This window comes from Pseudocercospora fijiensis (assembly GCF_000340215.1).
Source record: "Pseudocercospora fijiensis CIRAD86 unplaced genomic scaffold MYCFIscaffold_3, whole genome shotgun sequence".
Taxonomy (NCBI): Eukaryota; Fungi; Ascomycota; class Dothideomycetes; order Mycosphaerellales; family Mycosphaerellaceae; genus Pseudocercospora; species Pseudocercospora fijiensis.
Genome location: NW_006921534.1, coordinates 233,307 through 255,983, shown reverse-complemented (window position 1 = coordinate 255,983; position 22,677 = coordinate 233,307). Strand labels below are relative to the sequence as shown.

At 48.4% G+C, this 22,677-nt stretch overlaps 7 protein-coding genes across 7 annotated transcripts; 3 read left to right on the top strand and 4 right to left on the bottom strand.

Moving 5' to 3' along the window:
* Positions 1–1,517: 1,517 nt before the first annotated feature.
* On the bottom strand, positions 1,518–1,975 carry MYCFIDRAFT_134016 (uncharacterized protein; the record flags this gene model as incomplete). Its single annotated transcript, XM_007926210.1, has 2 exons — positions 1,518–1,849; positions 1,906–1,975. 2 exons carry the CDS (start codon positions 1,973–1,975, stop codon positions 1,518–1,520), a joined length of 402 nt encoding a protein of 133 aa, XP_007924401.1.
* A 515-nt stretch (positions 1,976–2,490) lies between these two features.
* MYCFIDRAFT_119745 (uncharacterized protein) lies at positions 2,491–3,462 on the top strand (the record flags this gene model as incomplete). Its single annotated transcript, XM_007926209.1, has 1 exon — positions 2,491–3,462. A coding segment is annotated over one exon (972 nt), but the record flags the coding sequence as incomplete, so codon positions are not given.
* Positions 3,463–3,651: 189 nt separating this feature from the next.
* On the bottom strand, positions 3,652–11,117 carry MYCFIDRAFT_172824 (uncharacterized protein; the record flags this gene model as incomplete). Its single annotated transcript, XM_007926208.1, has 19 exons — positions 3,652–3,743; positions 3,780–3,838; positions 3,872–4,447; positions 4,483–4,623; positions 4,659–4,764; positions 4,827–4,909; positions 4,938–4,960; positions 5,024–5,088; positions 5,113–5,124; positions 5,157–5,170; positions 5,196–5,288; positions 5,330–5,442; positions 6,337–6,376; positions 6,405–6,482; positions 6,536–7,096; positions 10,551–10,569; positions 10,600–10,644; positions 10,672–10,705; positions 10,737–11,117. The coding sequence occupies 19 exons, from the start codon at positions 11,115–11,117 to the stop codon at positions 3,652–3,654; spliced, it is 2,535 nt and encodes an 844-aa protein (XP_007924399.1).
* Positions 11,118–11,151: 34 nt separating this feature from the next.
* MYCFIDRAFT_172823 (uncharacterized protein) lies at positions 11,152–11,947 on the top strand (the record flags this gene model as incomplete). The annotated part of the gene is made up of 9 exons (XM_007926207.1): positions 11,152–11,161; positions 11,187–11,203; positions 11,233–11,310; positions 11,357–11,446; positions 11,475–11,654; positions 11,685–11,731; positions 11,792–11,812; positions 11,850–11,866; positions 11,919–11,947. 9 exons carry the CDS (start codon positions 11,152–11,154, stop codon positions 11,945–11,947), a joined length of 489 nt encoding a protein of 162 aa, XP_007924398.1.
* A 54-nt stretch (positions 11,948–12,001) lies between these two features.
* Positions 12,002–15,854, bottom strand: MYCFIDRAFT_172822 (uncharacterized protein; the record flags this gene model as incomplete). The annotated part of the gene is made up of 12 exons (XM_007926206.1): positions 12,002–12,092; positions 12,139–13,329; positions 13,362–13,378; positions 13,408–13,638; positions 13,664–13,711; positions 13,740–13,915; positions 13,944–14,275; positions 14,307–15,152; positions 15,182–15,549; positions 15,576–15,654; positions 15,688–15,775; positions 15,818–15,854. The coding sequence occupies 12 exons, from the start codon at positions 15,852–15,854 to the stop codon at positions 12,002–12,004; spliced, it is 3,504 nt and encodes a 1,167-aa protein (XP_007924397.1).
* A 772-nt stretch (positions 15,855–16,626) lies between these two features.
* Positions 16,627–18,214, top strand: MYCFIDRAFT_72527 (uncharacterized protein; the record flags this gene model as incomplete). Its single annotated transcript, XM_007926152.1, has 4 exons — positions 16,627–16,691; positions 16,755–16,894; positions 16,958–17,017; positions 17,118–18,214. 4 exons carry the CDS (start codon positions 16,627–16,629, stop codon positions 18,212–18,214), a joined length of 1,362 nt encoding a protein of 453 aa, XP_007924343.1.
* Positions 18,215–18,820: 606 nt separating this feature from the next.
* On the bottom strand, positions 18,821–21,833 carry MYCFIDRAFT_207048 (uncharacterized protein; the record flags this gene model as incomplete). The annotated part of the gene is made up of 5 exons (XM_007926205.1): positions 18,821–19,220; positions 19,249–19,526; positions 19,563–19,577; positions 19,638–19,709; positions 21,827–21,833. 5 exons carry the CDS (start codon positions 21,831–21,833, stop codon positions 19,206–19,208), a joined length of 387 nt encoding a protein of 128 aa, XP_007924396.1. The 3' UTR covers positions 18,821–19,205.
* Between the last annotated feature and the right edge of the window lie 844 nt (positions 21,834–22,677).

Below are 22,677 nucleotides of genomic sequence, written 5' to 3'. Positions count from 1 at the left end.
CTGCCCCTCCCTATCTCTTCCTCTGGTGGTGACTTCCCCTGAGATTACCTAGTAGGAACCAGCGAAAGTGAATCGTTGGCGCCGGCAGTCGAGCCATAGACTACTACCGTAGCTACTGTATTATACAAAACACTCCTTCATAGTAATCGACTGGACAGACCGAGGATCACCAGACATTGCACTGGATATCATGTCTGGGGTTACAACTTACAAGTCTGCAATGCAATGTGAACGGCCCAAGACCGCGTTTCTTCGCATCTTCGTGATTGACCGTACTCTCCTAGATCATGAAAGCCGTATCCTCCTTCGTCCCATGACCACCACCACCCAATTGCCCCAGACCCGAGGAATGACTCTCAACGTCCGACTCCCACCCCTCCAAGCCTTGACCGCCCTCTCGCTATCCTCAGGCGGAAGATTCTGATCCGCACTATCCGGCATGACCAAACATCTCGCCTTCACCCTCCCCAAAGTCTTCTCCAAACTTCCTTGGTCCTCCTCAAAACCACCATGCTGCCGAGTCCAAATCATTCGCATCAGCCTTCCCATCTCCACCATCCCAATTCTTCTCCGAATACTCCTGCAAGCTTCCACATCCCACAGCATTCCACCATTCATTGTCGAAACCATTCCGGACTCAAAAGCTCATGTCGAATACACTCGAAAGAAAGAAAGCTTGTAACCCCTTCTTGGGATGAACGTTCCCCTACTCCCTATCTTTGAGATCGGAAGAGTTGATAAGGGCGTGGCGTGTTTTGGTCCTTCGAGAAAAGTTCTCCAAGACTGCGTGCATGTATTGCTCACGCATTTGGTGCAAAGCTGGAACGGGTGTCGCCTGGGTTGGTGTGCCTGTTGCCCAGTGAGCTGGATGTCTCTGGCTCGATATCCGCGTGACGGTCTGGTTTCTCTTTTAATGTGTCCTGCAGATATGCATCGCCGTTGCGTGGAAGTGACCATTCACCTTCCTACGGCCTCGGCCATTTCTATCGGCATTCCAACGCAACAACTCAAAGCACTTGGCAATTCACATCCCTCCGCCAATGAGAGACCTGGATGGAATTTCATTGAGCACCTGCGAGTCAACCTGGTGTTGATATCGATTACGTCTCATACTCAGCTTAGTGCCGAGCAGAGCGTCCAGCGTCCCATTGTCGGCGCACTGGTTGGTCGGGTGTATTACAATGGGTAATGCGTAAGAGCTCCTGGTTGGGATATTCGAAGCGCTTGGTACAAGAGGAACGTAGGATCTTACTTGCGCATCGTCGTAACAGTTCGCCGCGATATGTACTCTCATAGAGTGATCGACTTCGCATAGCGATTTGACGCGCCGGTCTGAGGCCAGGAACTTTTGCTTCGCTCGTGCGCGCCACACGGGTTTGATTGCTTGGCTGATCAGCGCAACTCGCTTTTGTATCAATACGAATACGTACTGTACATCTGTGCTTGGCCGCTGTGCATTTCACTGAATATCTTCTTTGCCTCCATCTTGTTGAGATGATTTCATCATTGATCCCAGCTCATACAATGCTGTCCTCCTTTTCGCTGTTCCCAGTCCAATATGCCCAGCCTCCGCCGACAGCATTGGCCAGACACAGTGCCATCGTTGCGCCTCTCACAATGCCTCTGGCTCCGAACTTTCGCATCAATGGTGCTTTCCTCCGACTAGCGAGCACCAAGTATGCCATCGACCATGCACTCGTCAGACCTGCAGAATCTTTCTTGAAGCCCTGTAAGTTGAGATATGTTGAGAAGAGCAGGATGGGAGGGAACAGCATAGGTAGCGCATGGAAGGGTCGCATGTGCTGTGCGGTGATGAGGGTCGCGAGGACGGTAGGCGGGAGGGGATTGACTGTAGAAGCGAGATCAGAAGCGTTCTCGATCACAACAACCTCCAATGTTTCTCACCTCCCCATGCTCTCGCGTACGAGAAAGCACCCTGCTTGACCTCCTCCTCAGACGGTGCTTTCGATGGCATCGGCATGGCCGCGGTAGTGCTGCAGATGGTTCTCTTGTAATGCTCCTAGCGCTGGTCGATGAGGAAGTTCCGACGATTCTGGTATCTCGCCATGCAGTTGTGATTGTCACAAGACAAAACCAAGATGAAGTGAATGCAAAGAGTGCACAGACGTCATGGCTCGTCGGCGAAAAGAAGTGCCCGCCGATGAGTTTGGCAGGGTTCTGGACTCGAGGTACATGCAGGCTCGAGCGAGCACGGGCGATCTGTCAACACCACCACCATCGAATCAGAAGTCCATCTGCGCCGACGCAAACAATCCTTCTGCCTCGCCGACAACATTGAGACGCTGCGAAAAACCCCATACAGACATCCATACTGCCACTTCCGACCGAACAACTCCCAACCTTGGTCGCTGACTACTCCCGCGGCGCATCCGTTGCGCCCGCCTCACATCGGCCTCCCCTGCGACGATAGCATCGACCGGAAACGTCATGTCGGAAAAGAAGAAGGCCGAGGCGAATGGACATCACTCGCACAATGATGGCTCTTCGTCACGAGCCTTCACGGTCGAGCAGAAGGCCGCAGTAATCCGCGTGCGCCGATGCAAACCCACAGACTTCTACGATATCTTAGGCCTGGAAGCGAGTCGGACGACATGCACAGATGGCGAGATCAAGAAGGCCTACCGCAAACTCTCACTCCTGACACATCCGGACAAGAATGGCTATCCTGGCGCAGACGAGGCTTTCAAAATGGTATCGCGAGCATTTCAGATATTGAGCGACGCAGATAAGAAGTCCAAGTACGACAAGTTTGGCGGAGATCCGGAGTCGAGGTTTGGCGGGGCATCAGCAGCTTCTTCAGGCGCTTCACCGTTCAGTGGGTTTGCCCAGCAGAGGAGAGGAGGGCCAATGTTCGAGGAAGAGATATCGCCCGAAGAACTATTTAGGCAATTCTTCGGAGGCGGAGGTATGGGAGGACCATTCGGAGGAGGATTTGGAGGACCTGGATTCGTCTTCAACATGGGTGGAGGACCAGGCATCAGAGTACATCAATTCGGTGGAGGACAACCTAGGAGGAGACCGCACAACCAAGAGAATCAACGGCCCCAGAGCATATTCCAGGCACTTCAAGGACTACTACCTCTGCTACTACTTTTCGTTCTACCGCTGCTTTCGAGCTTGTTCTCCGGATCTGGAACTCCAAGCGGTCCCACGATGCGATTCGATGCCGCTGTACCGCCTCATACCCACCAACACATGTCCGCGAAGCTGAATATACCGTATTGGGTGAATCCGGCAGACGTGAAAGAGTATACGCCGAAGAAATGGAGGGAGTTGGATACAGCGGCAGAGCGGAAGTATGTTGGACATCTGAGCGCCGAATGCGAATGGGAACAGAGTCAAAGACAGCGGTTAGCGAATGAGGCCATGGGTTTCTTCTTTACGGATCAGACGAAGTTGGAACGGGCGAAGAAGATGGATATGCCGAGTTGTAAGAAGCTGCAGGGATATGGATATCGATTGCCGTCGTACTAGATCTTTTAGGTCTATGGGATTTGACATGCGCTTTTGAGATGGTAGCATGAGATGAGCTTTGTGGATATGCATGCTTAGCGCTATGGAGTTATGAGCGCAAGAGCGTCAGCAATCTCTTGAGATTTCTAAAATCTCTAAATTATATTTTTCAACTGTTCAGCCGCCTCTCCTGGCGTTTCCTCGGATCACATGGCCGTGATTTGCTGTCGTGCAACTCGTGCTCTCATCTGCTTGAAGTACGCTCAGCCCTGGATCCGGCATTCAGATTTTCAGAAACTACACACTAAATCTACCAAGTCCCGCGTCATAAACCAGAAATACTGCGACATTCTCAAGCCTCCCCCTGGCATCCAAATGAAAGCATATCATGCTTCACCTTCCCGACTTCGTCCATTTCGCCCACCTGGCACTCTTGTTCTTCTTAACCTTCCTCGCCCTCTCAAGACTTTTCAACTGGTTGTCCCTCCTCCGATGAAGCCTGTCCACGACCTGACCATACGTCTCGCCAGGATCGACGTACATGTTGATTCCATGGTTGAACGCAACCTTCCTCTTGACATCGTCATCGCTCAAGAACTTGATCCTTCGCCACGACTCTTCCAGTCTACTGCCCTGATTGGCGGCTCGCTCGAAAGCATTGTGCGCATCCCAGCCTTTGGGCCAGACAATGAAATCCCACCACAAAGGCGCGGTCTGGACCCAGTCGATGACAATGGGCTCGCACATTCTACGCTGGATGGCCAAGGAGCCGGTGATTGTAGCGTGGAATGCCCGCGACACCCGTCTGAGGGCGAAGAGACGGGCGATGCTGGATTGGCCTCGAACCGTCCTGTCGCCCTCGTTGCCTTCGGCTTGTGGTAGTTCGAGGATGATTTGTTCTAACAATTCGGGGATGCTGAAGACTTTGGTGGCGGCGTTGGTTGACAACATCTTGATACAGTCGCGCAGGTCCCTGGATCTATTTCTAGCAAATTAACTGGTCTGGACAGGCTGTTGTAGGATCTGTTTTTTTGGTCGTCAACAGTTCGCGCCAAACACAGCTCGGCAGTGTGGATTGTTTCCATCAGGGCAACTCTGAGACTATAGCAGAGTTCAAGTCGCTTCAATCTTGAAGGTGAATGTACTGTGCTTGTGAATGTCGTCGTGAGTATACGATCTGAAACATGGTATAGAAGTGAATGAATGAATGACTTGAACTTGGCCAGGAATTGGCTCGTAATAGACAAATACAGTCAAAATTATGGGAAGCATTCATTCGAGACAGCATTTCTATCACATCGGAATGTTTGCCGGAGCGAGACAAGACACGAAGCGAAGGCACAATTATGCACCAGTACGAGACTTTGCGTAGCCTTCGATGTTATCGGACTCTTTGTTCAGCGGCCTGGAACACGATGTCCCAGCTAATGCGCCTCTATGAAACTAAACCATTGCTGCCTCACATCAAGCAATCGAGCATTTCCATCTAGCATGAGAAATCCAAATCGCACCATTCTTCCTTCTACTACGCTAGTAACCGAAATTCCACCAAAGCGAGAACGTGCCATAGGCCACCCGTCGCCGTTCCACTACCCTTCTCCCAGCAGTAATCAACTCATACCACAACCTCCACAAAACCCCATTCACAACCTGCAAAACCCGCGCCCTCACCCCCCGCTCACAATCCTCCCTCTCACTACGCAGCATCCGCAGTCCTAAACCTCTTTCCTGGTCCAATCACAAGCGTGAATTTCCGGAAATCCACACTCCCGCTACGACTCGTCTTAGTAGGATCAGTTTTGAAAGCGGCGAGACTATGCGTACCCTACATGCTAGCCGTGAAGTCGGGTTTCACAGGTTCCGGAGATGGGGGATTCGTATATTTTTTTCAACAGGGGGGAGAGAGGGGGGGGGGGGGGGGGTTTGAGTGATGCGGCGCTGCGGGGTGGGCGATGATTGGATTTTTTTCTTTTCGTGGAAGGTGCGAGAGAGGAGGGTGGTGGAGGGAGTTTTTGCGGGTGTAATTTTCGATTAACTAGAAGGTTTATATTAGTAAGAGGAGGCTTTGTTCTAGGAGTTCGGGGGTTTAGAAGAGGGCGTTTGGGGGGCATTTTTTGTAGTTATAGAGTTCTTCTTTTTGTTTAGAGGTGCGAGAAATTTTGTTGCTATAGTAGGTAGGTAATAAGTTATAGGTCTAAGGTTGGGTTTTAAAGATTAGGCTATGCTTAGAAAAGTAATTCGGTGAACTAGTTGCTTAGCTTAGAAAATTTATAAGTTATCGGGAAGAGATAGAAAGTAAGGGAAAGTATTATATTTACTTTCTATAGAATAGTTTAGGCTTAGACCTACGCTGTCTACGTTCGCCCTAGTTGCCCGTTTCTAAGGTATCCTACTAGTCGCTTCTAAGGACTATGCTAGATAGTACCGTTCTCTCGCTACTCTTTTATCCCTTATATGCTCCGCTATATAGCGATTTAACCCTCCCTCTCTATCGCTATAATCTGTACTCTCGCTATTCTAATTACGATTTATCCCTCTATAGTAATCTAGTATTCTATAGCGCGAAAGAATATAAAGTAGTACGAAATCGAAATTAACGTATTTAGTATAAGTCTCTATAGTATAAATAACTATAGTACTCTAGTAGGAGACTTAGTAGTTAATAGGGAAGGAGTAGGAGACTAGCTTAATTTCTAGGGGTAAGATATAGGTAGTTAGATTTATTAATATTAATAGGCTCGAGGAGGATAGTACGAGTTAGGCGATTAAGACGACTTTAAGGTATAGGTTAGGAGAAATTTTAGACGAAATAGTATGTATTAGACTATTGAAAGTACAGTTATTAAGGTAGAGTAGGCATACCAGGTAACCTGCGAAGGGGTTCATAATACAAGGTGCGGGACTATCGATTGAAGGCAAACGTCAAGGACCGGCCCCGACTTGGAGTATTTCCTTCAAGGGAATGAGAAGGACCTAGAAAGGCTTGGGAGATGAGAGAATGGCTGGAGCTAGCGAGCGTGAAAATTCCATCGTCTGCTTCTGCACGTTCCGCCTACTTTACAATTTTCTCCCTCTAGCCCAATCAATGAGCATAGACAGCGGCGACTCCATATTCCCTCCCCTCCCACGAGCCGTCCGATCCATTCTCGCCCGAAAAACCTCACGAGTCTCCTTCTCCGACATCCCCTCCTTCTCCAGCGCCCGTCGATACTTCCTCACAACTCGATCGAAAGAATCTCTCTGCCCTGATCTCCCTCTCCCCGTCCCGGCCATTCTCGCACGGAACGCCTCGTGAGTCTCTTTAGGCGCTAGACCCTCTTGCTCAAGCGCACGTCGAAAATTCTTGACTAATTGATCAAACGTCTCGCCAGGGATGATGACTAACTGCAGTGAAACTCCCAGTTGGATGAAGAAGTCGACGGTCATGGTGGAAGTCATGTTTCCTAGAACGACGATGTTCCTCCACGGTTCGTAGGTCGTCTCATCGGTGGAAAATTTCGTGGCTCGAAGCCAAGCCGATTCAAGATGTTCGCCGTGATCCATGAATAGAGATATTGAATAATGAATCGTATTCAATTCACATTCATATTCAATATTGAATATGAATCTAAATACGAGGTCACTAAATATTCGAATATTCAGTATATTCAGTCGGCAATTTAACGGGTTTAACGGTTGTACTACGGCGTACGTAGATCTCTTTAATTATACAAAATTAGGTTGTTTGTTGCTTCTTTCTTACTAAAAACCAAGCTCTTTCTATAGGCTCGGAGGATAGACAACTTCGAGGTAGGTAGATAGAACCTAGGTATACGAAGGTCGCTAATTCTATAGACTAGGTTGCTAAGTCGCTAGCGGCCTCTAAGGACGAGGTTATAGTATTATTACTACCTTGTTCTTTCTACCGCTTTCTATCCGAGACACAAGCCTTCCTCGCTCTATAGGACTAGAGGCTTTAATAATAGCTAAAGAATATCCGCTCGGTCTATCTACCTCTTATTAATACTAATTAGGTAAACGATTACTAGGCTAATTCGGACGATATTTCGTTTATCGAGTACGTAGAATAGGCGGACTTCGAGTAGTGTATTAGGGAGGCGGAGAGAGGTAGTCTATAGTTGCCGTTTCGAAGGGTTACAAGGAAGACGATAAAGAGCCTTGTCTACGCGGCGGAAATCGTTAATAGGGCTAGTTACTATTAAGAGCGTGTCGCTAATAGCCTTCGGAAGGTATATAAAGGTATAGACCGTAAGGGAAGGCCTGTTCTTCTACTCGGTTCTCGTCGTTACTTCGAATTTAGTAAGAAACTATGCCTCTGCTTATTCGAGTGCTATTCTAGACTGAATCGGTAGTGCTCGTAGCGGCAGATATACTTTAGGCGTCGGATCGATAGGGTACTACATCGATTAATCGATAGCGAGGCTACTAGCGGCGGTAGTAAGGTTGTTATTATTGTTAAATAGGTGTATAATAGTTAGTCGAAGATTGGTATTCTAGCTGTTGCTGTTTGCGTTATAAGGGTTACGCTAAGCCCTAGTTGGACTCGCTAACCCGCATTCTTAGCTTTCGGATAGGCTAACCGAAGCGGGCCGCACTTAGCCTCGAAAGTCAAATTTGCAATCTATCTCTTCTAATTAGAATATAACTACCTTCTTTCCTACAATAAAGACACGAGAAAATCGTATACCGACCTAACGAGCGCTCGAAAATTTCCTAAATACCTAAGAAACCGAACGGGAAAGCTAGAAACTACGGAAACGGAAGTATATAGAAAGCATTGACGAACTAGTACTAAATCCGACTCTAGACGAGCCCTAAACCTAGCAATCTACATCCTCTTCTTCCTTCTTCTCGACACTAACACCTGTACTAAGGCCTATACTACCGACACTCGCTTAGCAGAAGAAGCTACACTTTGCAAAAAATAAGACAGATCCGGTATTGTAGTCTTATACCCGAGATCCGTAGGAAGGCGAGCCTCCTCGTAATAGATACGGTTATAGATACTTCTACTATAGACATTATCTAGTAGACAGCCCCAAAGTATAGAAATCAGTGTCTAGCAACGCCGCCGACTACCTTCTTAAGGCGCATAGTATTACTATATATCTAGACAAAGATCTATTACAAAGCCGCATTAATATTGCTAGAATATAGGCGGACAGTGAGGGCAATAAGGCGCGCCGTACGGCTACTATTCTAAGGAATATAGCGGAAGCTAATATCGACAAATTCAGGTAGGCAATAGCTCGCTATGCTATAGCATATAGTGTCGCTTATTCTAGCCTTGTTTCTAAGGCCTTTAAAGAGATAATATTAGCAATCAATCTACATATAGACAAGGCTCTTTTAAAGTCTTATACCTTATTAATAGTACGAGTACAATACAACTTTGAGAACTAGCGAGAGAGGGTTAAAATCGGGCTTCTTAAAGCTATTAGCTGTCTATACCTTAGTACTAATACTTAGAAGGCTTAGTACGGTTATAAGCACTTCTAGGCTATTAATTGTTAGTATATTAACAAGTATAGCAAACTAACTTAAGTACTCGTCGATTTGCCGCCTCTAGAACGAGGCTCTTATACTAGCGAGTTTATTGCTTAGCTATTAATCTCGTGCTTTGAGACCTTCTCAATTATATACAAGGTTGGCTAGATAACTGCTAATAACGCCTCCAACAACAACACCCTCTGCGACACGATTAAGCGCTATATACACTAGAAAGGCTTTATATACTAGACAAAATAGAGCCGCCGTCTACGCTGTTTCGGCTATATTATTAACCTCGTTATACAAGCCTTTATGTTTGCTATATCTATAGAAGCGGTAGAGTTAGCGGATTAAAGGGCTCTTTAAGCGCGGCAAGTGCTATTTAATAAGCAACTAGAGAGCGACAGTAACAAGGTCTCTATATCTAGATAGTTAGATCTCGATACGGAGTGCTTTACTAAGCAAACGCTACTATAGCGTCTCTACCGACTGACTAAGGTTCTATAGCGAGAGAACGACTGCTACAACGCCTTTAAGGAGCTATCACAACTAGCATTCTACCTATCCGAAGCCGCCTAGTAAGACTCGCTAGAATAGCTAGTTACTAATAATTAAGGAAGCTATTTAGACAAGGCCTATTCTTAATGCCTTATTTATTAGTATACTACAACTAAGTAAATACTAGCTTACCGAGGGCGACTAGATTGTCCTCGAAGAGATACGGTTGTTCCTTACACTATTTAAGGAAGCGACTTAGCGGCTATAAGGCTACGACGTCACCTTCGACCGCTTCTAAGAGACTATAGAATGGCTACTTACTTACTTCGAGCGTGCTAAGAAGTAGCATGCTAAACGAGAGCCTATAATGAAGGCTATCTATATCTCTTAGCGCCTGTTTGATAAATACTATCGTCTAATTAACGAGAGTAGTATCTACGTTACTACAATACTGCTATATCTAACTCGCCGTAAGGCATGGCTTCGGAAGCGCTAGTCTAGTAGCAAGAAGAAGGATTAATAGCTTATTAATAGCCTAGCAAGAGCGAGAGCGTTATAGACTAAATACGAGGCGCGTTATAAACTAGCTTCTTCTTCTATAGAGGCTACTTCTGCTACCGCTATAGAAGCTACAGACTTAACAGATATAATAGCGTAGTAACAACAGCTCGAGAACGACGTCCTTACGACTGATATTAACCCCTTCGAGTCATTTATTGCCGCTACGCCTATTAAGCTGCTATAGGTTAGCACCGACAAGCGGAAGCAGCTAGTCTATATAAGTCTACTTAAATGGTAGTGCCTTCCTATATAGCGGACCGCCTATCTAACGCTCTTACAACTAGCTATCGACTTATTGTCCGCCTTCGCTATATCCGCGGAGTCCGAGCGCACCTTTAGTAGCAGTAGACGTACGGTTTCATAGGACCGTACCTTGCTTACTAGCAACAATATCCGTATAAGCGAGTGTAGCAAGCAATAGTTACGGTCTAGTATAGCGGATTTGCCGTTAGATATGCTACAATTAGGTACGGAAGGTGAAGACAACGACGAGTTGTATAATTAGCTAGTATTCTACAAGACTGCACTGCGAAGAACACCCTCCTTCTTAACCCTAAGCGTCACCACTGCCCTCACTATCGCTAAGAGTGTATTTGAATATAAATTGAATATGAATATTTACTAACATTCAATAGTGAATCTGAATACGAGCAGTGAATCTTGAATATTCAGTATTCAACAACTATGTCCATGAAGAATAAACTCGCCGGGACAGAGTCGCGGGGAATCCGGGTGCTGAGTGGTAATGCTGGGATGGGCTCTTTCAGGCGGCGTTGAAGTTGGGGGGAGTCTTGGATCGTGTCGTAGAATGTACAACTCACGCGTTTGACGCCTTGGAGAGATGTGCTACCGCATTTGAGGATTGCTTGTCTAGTCGGTGGGAGGATTTTGCTTGGGACTTGTTCGGTTGTATCGAGATTGAGGAGGATGTTTTCGAGGAGCTCTGGGATTGCGAAGACGCGGTTCGCGGCGTTGTTTGAATTGGTAGGAGTCGACATTGTGGTTGGTGTTCTTGCTTTTGGGGAGGCAATGTATTCGTGACTGGTGTTCTTGTCTTTGGTGTGGGTATGTGTTTGTGGCTGGTGTTCTTGCATTTGCTGGGGAAATGTTCTTGCTTTTGGTGTGGAAATGTTGATCTGTGATCTGTGATTCCTAGAGGGGAGGGAAAGCGGTATTTATGGTGGAGGATTGGGACATGTTTTGACAAAGAAGCGAACAAAGAAAATGAATGTTATTCTTTGCAAGGCACAAGGCATTGTTGCGAATACGGCGCAAGACAATGAGATTGTGCGAGAAATTGGCATGCTTTGTAACGCCCAAGCTGAATTCGTAGCCCGCTTCCAAGCCCAAGAGACGTCCATTCATGTCGACCGAGAGAAAGGCTAGGCAGAGTGGATTCGTTGGCGGAAAGACACTCCAACTGGTTCCCTCATGCGTTGTTGCAGTGCTAGAGACCCGTTGATCGTATCGTTGAACGTGCGACTCACACGCTTAACTCCCTTGATAGATCTAGCGAAATACTTGAAAATCACATCGAAGTCTGGCGGATCATTTGGGCCAGGAAGTACTTTCGTTTTAGCCGGAAGGTGGAGGAGGATCATTTTGAGGAGTTCGGGGATGGCGAAGACTCAGTTCGCGGCGTTTAAGACATTGAATCTGAGTTGGAGGTTGGGGTTATAGTGGCTCGAATTCTGTCGCATGTTGGAATGTGTTTAATGAGAAGGTTAGGAGTAGGAAGAAGGAGAAGCTTTTAAGGAGGGAGATTGAGATGTGATAATCAAGTGAATTTGTGGATATAGTAGCAAGTGAACTTGTGCTTACTATAGGCATGCATGCTCGTCAAGTCAAAGGTATAGCCGCAACAAAGGATTATTTTAAGCACAGCATTTTCTAAGTTGTGTTTCGGAAAGATGAAATATTGTAAAAACGGCATAGTATAGAGAAGATGCATCGAACGTCCAAGTATTGAGCGCACTACTTACCTTTCATTCGTGGACCAGGTCGAACCGCATATTCTGCAGATCAAGAAATCACCCGTCAAGTTTCCCGGTCGTAACCATCTCAGCAAGCTCCAAAACATCAATCATCCGCATCCCAGTGCAAATAGGTTGACACTCCGTTTTCTGACCCCGAAGATCAACAATCTGCACGAAATGGAACGTCGGTCTGTCAGTAAGGAACATTTTCTCGCCCGCCGATGGAATACGTGCGGGAAAAGTTTCTTCTTCTTCTTCTTCTTCTTCTTTGTGAGTCGCTTGCGATTGAATTCGGAGAACAAAGATTCTGGTGAACTGCTTTTTGGAATGTGCGATTTGCCAGCTTTGAATGTCTCCGGGAAGATTGACGGGGTAATGGAGCCATTCGCACGAGAGAACGGCGTGGGGGAAGAGGTCGTGGACGAAGTGTCGACGGGGAGTTTTCTGGGAGGTGGGAATTTGGGTGTCGTTGCGAGACTCTGGGCAGAGAAGGGTGTTTGGTTTCCAAGCTGTGTCGGGAGTGATGGACCAGGTTTTGAAATTTGTCAAGGTTTCATCTTCTGGGAGCTGAGCGAGGAACAGCCTTTTCTGTAGAGCGGGCGAGTTGTCGATGATGGCTTTGAATTGGCGATTGGTTCTGAGAGTGGAGAAGACGTCAGCGGGATGCATGTCGAGGAGGATCTTCTCACCTATTTTTGGAATCCAGAAGAGGTCCATGAGGTTTTTTTGAGGAGAGTCTTCGGCTTCGAAGAGCTCTTGCTCACTGTCAAAGTGGGCTGTAGGCATGTTGACGATACGTCTGGGCGAAGTGGTGTTGGAAGTAGGGACTGGGTCGAGGTGATGAGTGCCTGGTTGAAGTTCGGGATCAATGGGGCCAAGAGCCTGCTTGGACATCAGTTTGGGGCTTCGAAGATGGTGCTGAAGGGCGTCAACGTTGACCAAAGAAGTAGTGCTTATATTGCGCCAGCGACAAAGGATTGTAGAACGAGGTCTTTGTCTTTGATAGCTTTGTCTTCCTACTTTCTTTGGAGATCGTAAATTGGCATTGTTCTCGTTCCTCGAAGCGGCATCGCTCCACGTCAGCGGATGTCTGAGGGTCAATCTGGCCAGATAGTCGTGCTGAAGTGCATGAACATGAACATGCAATTTTCCCTTCTCCATCCCGGCGTAGCGAGGCCCACGGACTTCTTGCTTTCGCACTTGTTCCAGGACATCTTGCGAGCAGGCGAAATGCCAACGCGGGCACGAAGCAAGCAAAATGCCGACGCCGATGCATGTGAAAGCTGACGGTCCGATCCAGCCGAAGTGAGTGAGAGTGAGGCTTCGAGTTCTTTGATTCGCACATGCCTTCTCGAGTCTCACTTCATCAGCCAACCGCGCTAGTCTCAACACACTTTCTTTTCGTCACCGCACTTATAACTTGCCACAACACCAACACCACTCCAGACCCGCATCCACCATGGCTACCTCCGCAGCAGGTCGCACGTTCGCCATCCCGGAGCTGCTCGAAAACATCCTCCTCTTCGTCGCCAACGATGACAGATACGTCGTCAAACGCTTCCGCAGGCCTGCCATCCAGCTCTTCGCTGTCAAGCGCGTCTCTCGAACCTTCAACAGCACCATCGAGGGATCCAAAGCGCTCATCCATCGCATGCACGAAGCACCCAGTGGCGAACACAACTGGTCAGATGTAAGAACAGGGTTTTATGGCCCTGATAAGCTTATTGCAAATGCGATCACCGCGGCGGAGCGCAGTGGCAAGAAGATTGGGTCTTGGCAGGAAATCTTGTATTGGCCGCAGTCCGGTTGGATGGGGAGAGCGGGGGCTCCTGAGTGGTTGATCGTTTGGGTGTGTCGCGAAGATACGTTTGGAGATGTGTTTGATAAGGTCAAGGCCGCTGAGGAGACGGTGGCGCCTTGGGAACTTGAGTTGATGGGAGAGACGTCGTCTGAAGTCGTTCGGAAACGTTGGACGACTCAGCACGCATGGTAAGGCGAGGAAGGCTATGTGCGTTGCGGAGGGACTTTGGGAGATGGGTTTGATGAGGTCCGGGCCGCAGGAGAGAAGGATGGGGTTGGATTTCGATGGGAGACATGGCCGAAAGTCGTTAGGCGAGCTGAATGCTTGAAAGCCTGACTGGAGTTTTGATTTGGCAAGGACTGCGTCTCCAGGAGCTAAGAGCTCAGTAATGGATCTGATCTGATGGAAGAGCGACATGACATACCTGCAACAGTCCACACTGCGCGCACCCGCATGGATGTCATAGCAGCAGACACTCAGCAGGAAATTTACATCAAAAACCCCACCCCACAACCTCAATCTCCACCTCCACGCCTTCAGGCAATTCCCCCCATTTGTTCCTCAACACATCCTGAATCATACCCCTCACCATCACCCTCTCCTTCTCAGAATGAAAATAACACCCATTAGCCACACACCTAATCCTAACTTGTTTCAATCTCGGCAATTTCCCCGGAAGCCCAGCGGGTATCGTTTCAGCACCTTTGAGCTCCTTAAGACTCATTTCTTCAGGTGACTCAAGCTCATATCCACTCATAACAGGATTGCAGAATTGCAGTAGCCGGATCTTCTGAATGCAATTTTTGCGATCTGAGTCGATGGAGTTGAGGAGTTTGGTCAGTGCTGTGACGGAACCGAATTGGAAAGTGTTGGAGCTGTAGAATGCCTCGACGCCGGCGAAGTAGAAGGCTTTAGAGACGAGGAGGATGTCGAGGCTCCGGTCTTTTTTTGCGCTGCCCCAGCATAGTGGGAGTGCGTTGAGGGTGGCGAGTTCGGTTCTCCAGCGGCGGGAAGAGTTGGAGTGGAGGATGATAGGTGCTTCTCGTGTCAGAGTGTAGCTGAGGATGTGCGACAGAAGTTCTTTTGGGAGGTTGAGGATTTTGGAGTTTTGCTCGAGGGGTTGAGTGATGGGTTGTGGCGAGTCGGTTTGTTTCGTTCTGCTTGTTGGTCCGAGTCGTCGGCTTTTTCGAGGTTTCTTGACTTTTGGCATCTTGGCTTCTTGTCGGGTCAAATCTTGCGTGGGGGATGGATGACCTGAATTTGAGTGAGAGAGCTCAGCTCGGCAGTGTGGGCCTCGGGCCGAAGCCTCGGCTCGACACGCCGTGTTAGTGGCGCTCATGTCGTGCGGCATGCTTTTTATCCTGCATCACAACTTTACAACTTTGCGACACCGAACCACATGGCAGAAGCTGCAGGTACGCATTTTCCAAGACGAGGCAGCGCGGGGTGCATAATCAGAAGATGCATGAGCTCAAGTCCAAACGTTGATGACTTCTGTGACAACCTGGATAAGCATTTGGCGCTTGTGAGGTATTTAGATGAATTGGTGGACATACCTCGAAGCCATGGCTCGGCGAGATCATGCCTGGTACTTTGATCAGCATTACTCCCTCGCCATTGCTCGGTTGAGCAGAAGCGGGCGCATCGTGATGGAAACAGGTCTGGACTCAGTACATGTAGGAAAACCAAGACAAGCTGACAGGGCGAACGACCAGCTCTGAAGGCCTGATATGTTGACGTAACGGCTGTCTACAGAGGATTCATGCCCGCAGCACCAGCCTTGACCCGAAGCCAGAGACAGTCAGCCAGTTTCCTCGCGACTCCAGGCTCTGAATCCAGTCGTAAAGATACAATCTGAACCCCGACGTGCCCTGCTTCTGCCTTCACAGTGTTTGGCCTTGTGTTCGAAGCTTGAACCTGGCTGGTGGTTGCCGTCTTCGCTTCAGCCTGGCGATCTCTCCATGTCCACAGCACGCTTGTGAACATAGAGTAGTTCAATCGTCGTACTGCTCTAGACTCTCAGTGCCGTGAGTCTGCCCAAAGTCTGCAGTCATCATGTATGTAAGACCTTTCCAAAGCTACCAGTCTCTGCTCGAAGAGAGGTCGAGGTCGTTGCGTGCAGGCTCCTGTGGCCGATCAGACAGACTGCATCTAGTCAGTGTCAGGCATTGAACGTCTGATCTATACGCCCGAGGATTCCTGATCCCAGATCGAGACGTTATCTGAAGCCGACTGATGATGATGACGTGCCACGCCTGTGGAGGGGCATAACGGACGACTCGTGTAGCGCGCCGTTGCGTTCATGGTGGAAAGCTTCGACGTTGAAGTCGTGACCTCAGGCACGAAGCAGTGATCAAAGCAAGGCCGGCCAGCGGATGATGTTGACGAGATGCACAGCAGGACCATCAACTCGTTGGAGGACCGGCGTGGTAGTCACTTTTGCGACGAGTGCAGACGTCGGAAATTGCAACGCAGCGCAATTGAGTTTGGCGGCCCAGCGTGCATGGGCCAGCTTTCGGTTTCTGCCGCGCGCGAGTCAAGATCGAGGCTCCTTCTCCTTCTCCAAGCCTCGCAGCTTCACCAGCCCAACCACCACCACCACCACCACATCCACGAAAGCTGCATTCAGAGACTCCCATTGCTCCTGCATTTCAAGCACACCGTCACATTGCTTGAAACACCAGCAAAGGCAAGCACCACGCCCCGGCGGGCGCATACCAGCCGCCGGAGCGCCAATTCTCGAAGCCCCCAAAACGAGCACACACCACACCGCTCAGCACATACAACAACACCCACACCCCGCGGCACATCTACAACACCGCCGATATGTCGCAGGCTGCGAGTTCAAGCAACGTGGTCGGTGTGCACTACCGCGTCGGCAAGAAGATTGGGTACGTGTCCAGCTCGTCTCGAGCACACGCGTGACCTCAACTTCATGCTAACCCCCATCGCAGAGAGGGATCGTTCGGCGTCATCTTCGAGGGCACAAACCTTCTCAACAATACCCAAGTGGCCATCAAGTTTGAGCCACGCAAGAGCGATGCACCGCAGCTTCGAGATGAATACAGGACATACAAGATCCTGGTCGGATGCCGTGAGTAGCATTCCCGCCTGTTTCTGTTTCTGCCATTGAGCTCCTCAGCTGACCTCTCTGCAGCTGGCATCCCAAATGTCTACTACTTCGGTCAAGAGGGCCTGCATAACATACTTGTCATCGGTAAGTCGTCCCCCACCTCCTCGCCAGAGGCCACCTCATCGTCTCCAGTTGGCAGTCTGTTTGTGCACGTGACCAGAAGCTAAACTCTCCACTTTTCCAGACCTTCTGGGGCCGTCTCTCGAAGACCTTTTTGACCACTGCGGTCGGCGGTTCAGCATCAAGAGCGTCGTCATGATTGCCAAGCAGATGCTGTCGCGTGTCCAGACCATCCACGAGAAGAACCTCATCTACCGCGACATCAAGCCAGATAATTTCCTCATTGGTCGCCCAAACACCAAGGCCCAGAACGTTATTCACGTTGTCGACTTTGGCATGGCGAAGCAATACCGCGACCCAAAGACGAAGCAACACATACCCTACCGCGAGCGTAAATCTCTCTCCGGTACCGCTCGATACATGAGCATCAACACACATCTCGGCCGCGAGCAGTCACGCCGCGACGATCTCGAGGCCCTCGGCCACGTCTTCATGTATTTCCTGCGAGGAGGTCTGCCATGGCAAGGCCTGAAGGCCGCCACAAACAAGCAGAAGTACGAAAAGATCGGAGAGAAGAAGCAGACGACCGCGATCAAGGATCTCTGCGAAGGCTTCCCAGAAGAGTTCAACAAGTACCTCTCATACGTCCGCAATCTGGGCTTTGAGGACACTCCAGACTACGACTACCTGCGCGACCTCTTCACAAAAGCGCTGCAGAACACCGGCGAAGTTGAAGATGGCGAGTACGATTGGATGAAGCTCAACAACGGCAAGGGCTGGGACGTACCAACCCGTCCATCGGCAGCTGCTGGTCATCGTGAGCAAGGCAACCCTTCTAATGCCGACCTTCACCGCAGCAACCTCAATAGAGCATCCAACACCCCACAGATCGATAAGGAGAAGCCACTCCCGAGCAAGCCAGGTGCAGTGCGCCAGCAAAATGCTCAACGAGCTCAGCCCGGTCGAAGGCCACAAAACAGTGCCGACCTTGGCAAACGTGGCAGCGGCATGCAGTTGGACACGCCCGACCATCGTAGCACGGCGGCACAATTCCAAAACAGCCGCGCCGACCTCACTCGCGGCACCAGTGCTTCGGCCAACCAACTGGCTCAGCCACAATCAGCGAGCGCGACTCAACAGCGTCCAGCTCCGCAACAGTCACCGCCAGAACAGAAGGAAGGCTTCATGCAGAAGGTTTTCAAGGTTCTCTGCTGCGGCTAGTGTGAGCGCGGAGACACCTCAACATCTTACCAAAATGCATTCTCTAAACAGCATGCTCCCCGCGACAGCCCAGTCGAGGCTCAACCGCGCAGAGAAGAGCGGGGAATGGTGTACGGACAGCATCGCCTAGCGGAGGGAGCACCAGCACTGCATCATGATCTTGCACCGTATAATGCTATCCCTCTGGACACTTTGGCGCAGACTCAGCCGCGTCGGCCCACACATGTCATCACTCGCGACGGTCAGCTGGTGCGGCGGCCAACAAAGAAGGCTCCTCTTCCTCATCATCCTGAAGGTCTGGCTAACGCACATCGGCATCGACCACCGTGTCCTATCACTCGCGACGGTCAGCTCATGCGGCGGCCAACACCGCGCGCTCCGTCACACGACGGTATGGCTAGGGCACAACGGCGTCGACCTACACTCTACATCACTCCCGACGGTTGGCTTGTGCGACGGGTACCACCACATACTCCTCGGCGTGGTAACTTGGCTGGCGTGGCTGCAGGTCAATTGCTTAGACGAGATCGCTCGACACTTATACCATCGGTGCCGCAACAACATGTGGAGGCTCCTCCCGCTTTGAGGCACTCCGATCAGGTTGAAGACTTGGCAATGGCGGGCTTGCTCATTCCACACCAAGACGCCGCGACTGCTCGGGTTGATGACATGGCATCAACAAACTCAGCATCATGGCAGGAGCATGTCACAGATACTCGCCGCACACGCTCAGCCGATGTCTATCCAGTGACATTACCGCCAGTCCCCAAGCGCAAGAACCGGTCAGCGCCGATTCTCACTAGCCACACTGCACCAGCTGCAGATCGCCCACTCGGACACACGCTGCCACGCGCCGCAGGGAAGAAGCCATGCAATTGCCTCGAGCCACATCGCGGCCCATGTCAGACTTGGGCATACACATGAAACACAGAATTTGTTCCCAGACTTTCTCCAGACCTAGATCCTACAAGCGACCCGCGTACGCTGCCTACTAGATCTTGGCCCACTTAGATTCCCTTGGCGACCTACTCCACGCCTATAATGTCTGAACTTTCTACATCACCTAGCATTGGAGCGTTCTTAGCGATGGCGTTTGGGAAGGCGGGTGCCGCTCCGAGGCAGAAGGGGAGGCAGTTGGATGGAAACGGGATATGAGGGCTGGGAGGTTGACCTGTGTTGGAGAAGGCTGGCTGCGGCGGCGGCGGCCTGGGGATGGGAATGGGGATGGGGATGGAGATGGGAATGGTATTGAGACTGGGGTTGGGAATGGGAGAGAAATGAAGTCGTCTGTGTGCACTGTTTCCCGAATTTCCTTTTCATTTCCATCAAAAGCTTCTGACGGTGCTACTGACCTCGCAACAAGCTGTTGCAAAGCAATGTGCAAGACGAGAAGGAGCGATGCTTGAACTCTACGTAAGCACACCTGGAATGCGTCTGAGCAAGGCTAATGCTTCTCGCGTCTGGGTCTGTCTCCGCCACTCACCTCCGTCCTCAGCTGTTTAGAGCAAAGTGCAAGGAGAGAGAGAAGGAGTGATTCTGAAATTGTAACTAGGCACACTTGAAGAGCGAATTGCAAGGAAGCTAACGCTTCCTTTTATCGTCGAAAGTAGGTCTTTAGTCTTATAGTTGCTTTGGAATTTAGAATTCTTTACCGAGTATACGACTTTACTATAAGATCTGTTTACGTAGGGTAGTAGGATTTAATAGGGTAAGTAGAAAGAAAGACTTAGAAAAAGGGGCTAAGTATAAGAAGGGTTATATTAGTAGGTAGATAGGGTAGTAGTAGGTTAATATAGTATTTAATAGAGATCTAAGAGGAGAGGGAGGAAGGCAGGCTAGTTAGCCTAACGCTAAGCGCTAAGCCCTGCCTAAGGTATTAAGACCCTAGCTTTACTCGGCCTAGTTATATACTAATTACATATAGCCTCTTTAGCCCTAATATACGCTTCCCTTCTAAAGGCCGCGCCCTTATAGCCTTTCTATATTCTAATCCTAACCTCTATTACTACTAACTTAGCAATTCTAATAAGCTCCTTAGCCGCGCTAAATTAAATACTTAACTACCTAATTATATAACTATATTAAACCTTACCTTCTAATATAATACCTAACTCTAACTGCGCTATCCTTATATATAATAAAGTAAAGTAATATATATCTATAAGAATTAAGGGCTATCGACTAATTAAAATACAAGCGCGTCTTCCCTACTATAATAGGTAGATATACGAGGTATTATAGTACTACCTCCGCTCTAAGTAATATTACCCGAGTTCTTTACGTCTACTCTAAAAGACTTAGAAATGTCCGCTCCCGAGGGATTGTTCTTATTATTACGAGGGCTATTATTATTCGTAGTTTCGCTAGCTCTAATTAGTTAGGTTTAGTAGCCTTTAATTGTTAATTAATCTTATTTTTTCAAAAACGCAGTTCGTCTAGTTTCTATAGGTAAAGGCTATTATAAGTATAATAGTTAAGGTTCGCTTCGCTTAAAGGGTCGAAAAGATTAAGGAGTAACCTATTATCCGTAAGATCGACCCCGACTAGCTTAGCTCTATATTTTTGCCCTTAGTTAGTCTATTAATTACTTAGTCTTTTAAGCCTTAAGCCCTTCGAACGACTTCTTTTAACCTAGTTAGTATAGTACGTTCTAGCCTTAGGCCGTAGTATAGGTAAGGTTGCCCTTATAAGTATAGCGATAATAGCAAGTAATATTAATAATAGCGGCGCTAGCCGCCTTAGCGCTAACTTTACCTTACTTCCGATTTCCTTCTTTAACTAGTAATACACTCCGTACTACCGTTACTAATATAGTCGTACGCCGCCTTCTATTAGCGTAAGCGCGACGCCGTTATTATTATTATTATTATTACTATTCGCGCGCGCGCCGTCCTCGCCGACCGCCTAGGCCTCGATAGGATAAAGGAATAAGAGGGGGACCTAAATACTAAGAGGAGGGCCTTATATATTAGTAAAGAGGCAGAATCCTTAAAAGAGTAGGCGATTAGTTAATAATTATAGCGCGCTTATTAACTCTCGGTGCGCGTTTATTATAGTAGTATAGCCTCGTTGTCTTTTGCTAATAATTGCTAGCTTCTAATTAGTTAGCTTAATAGTACCCTAGGGGTAGTATTAGCCCTAGGTCTCTCTAGCGACATTATAGGCGCTTAGCCTTCTTCTTGTTCTTTATACCGGTCTAATACTTATCTAGTAACTTAGTTATATCCTTAAAAGAGGCTTCGGCTTCCTACGAGTCTAGACCCCGTAGTAGTCTAGGTTAGTTTAGTTTGGTTTGCTAAGCCGAAATTCTAGTTTAGTTTGGTTTAGTTTGCTAAGCAACCGGTGCACGGACCGGTTTGCCGGCTACGTGCCGGCTACGGACAAAAACCTTTCCTAAAACACGTCTAAATAGCCCGAAACATAGATGCAATCGTATAGCGTATACAATATAGGGCCCCCGTCGCGTCCGGGACTAAATCCGAGGTCGTCGCATGTCGTCGTATATCGTCGTAGTTTAGTCGGATTTTCTCGGAAGCTAGCTTAGACTAGCGGGGTAAAAAACTAAACCGGAACTAAACCGGAGGGGTACCGCTAAGAAACCAAACTATATACGTTTCATAGTTCGCAAACCGAACTACTACGGACTCGTAACGAGTCCTATTTAGGTAAATAGCCTTGCTATCTTAATAGGTATTCCTTCTTGCCTTGCCTAGTCTAGTACTTTAGGATACATTCTATAGACTATAGTTCCTCGCCGTTAGCTAGTATCTCTTTATATTTAGTAGAGGCTTCTTTAGGGCCTCCGCGGTAGTAGTATAGTTTAAGGAGCGAGATATAGAAGGTATTATAGATAGTATAGTACGGCGGGAGCTATAACTAGTAGGCCTAACTAGTATTGCCCTTCGGTTCTCGGATTCGGAAGGGGCTAATAAACCGTAGTGCTAGTTTAGGGCGTGTTTTGCTATTAGGCGATAGGTGTTTACGGATACGGAGGTTCTTAGTGCTTAGTATAACTATATCGCCTTGCTTAAAGGTTATTAGCGTATAGTGCTTGTTATAGTAGGCCTTCTAATAGGCCTAGGCCTTTGCTAGTTTGTTAGCTATCTTAGCGTAAATTTCTCGTATCCTTTAGACCCTCTCGATAGCCGCTAGTATCTTAGGGGTTAGTACTTAACGCGCTTCCCTTTTCTTACGCTCGGCCTCGAGCGAGGTGAATAGTTATTATAGCAAAGTAGCGTTCTAGCCTATTATTGCTATATATAGCAAGACCTTAGTTAATAAATATATACTATTATTATATACGAATTCGGCTAGTTATAGGAGGTTAACCTATCTATTAGGGCTTTTATTAATATAGCTTCGTAAGTACTGCTATAGGGTAGCATTCTGCCTCTCGGTCTAACTATCTGTTTATAGATAAAACGCTATAGATAGGCGATGCTTAAGTCTTAGCTATAGGCATA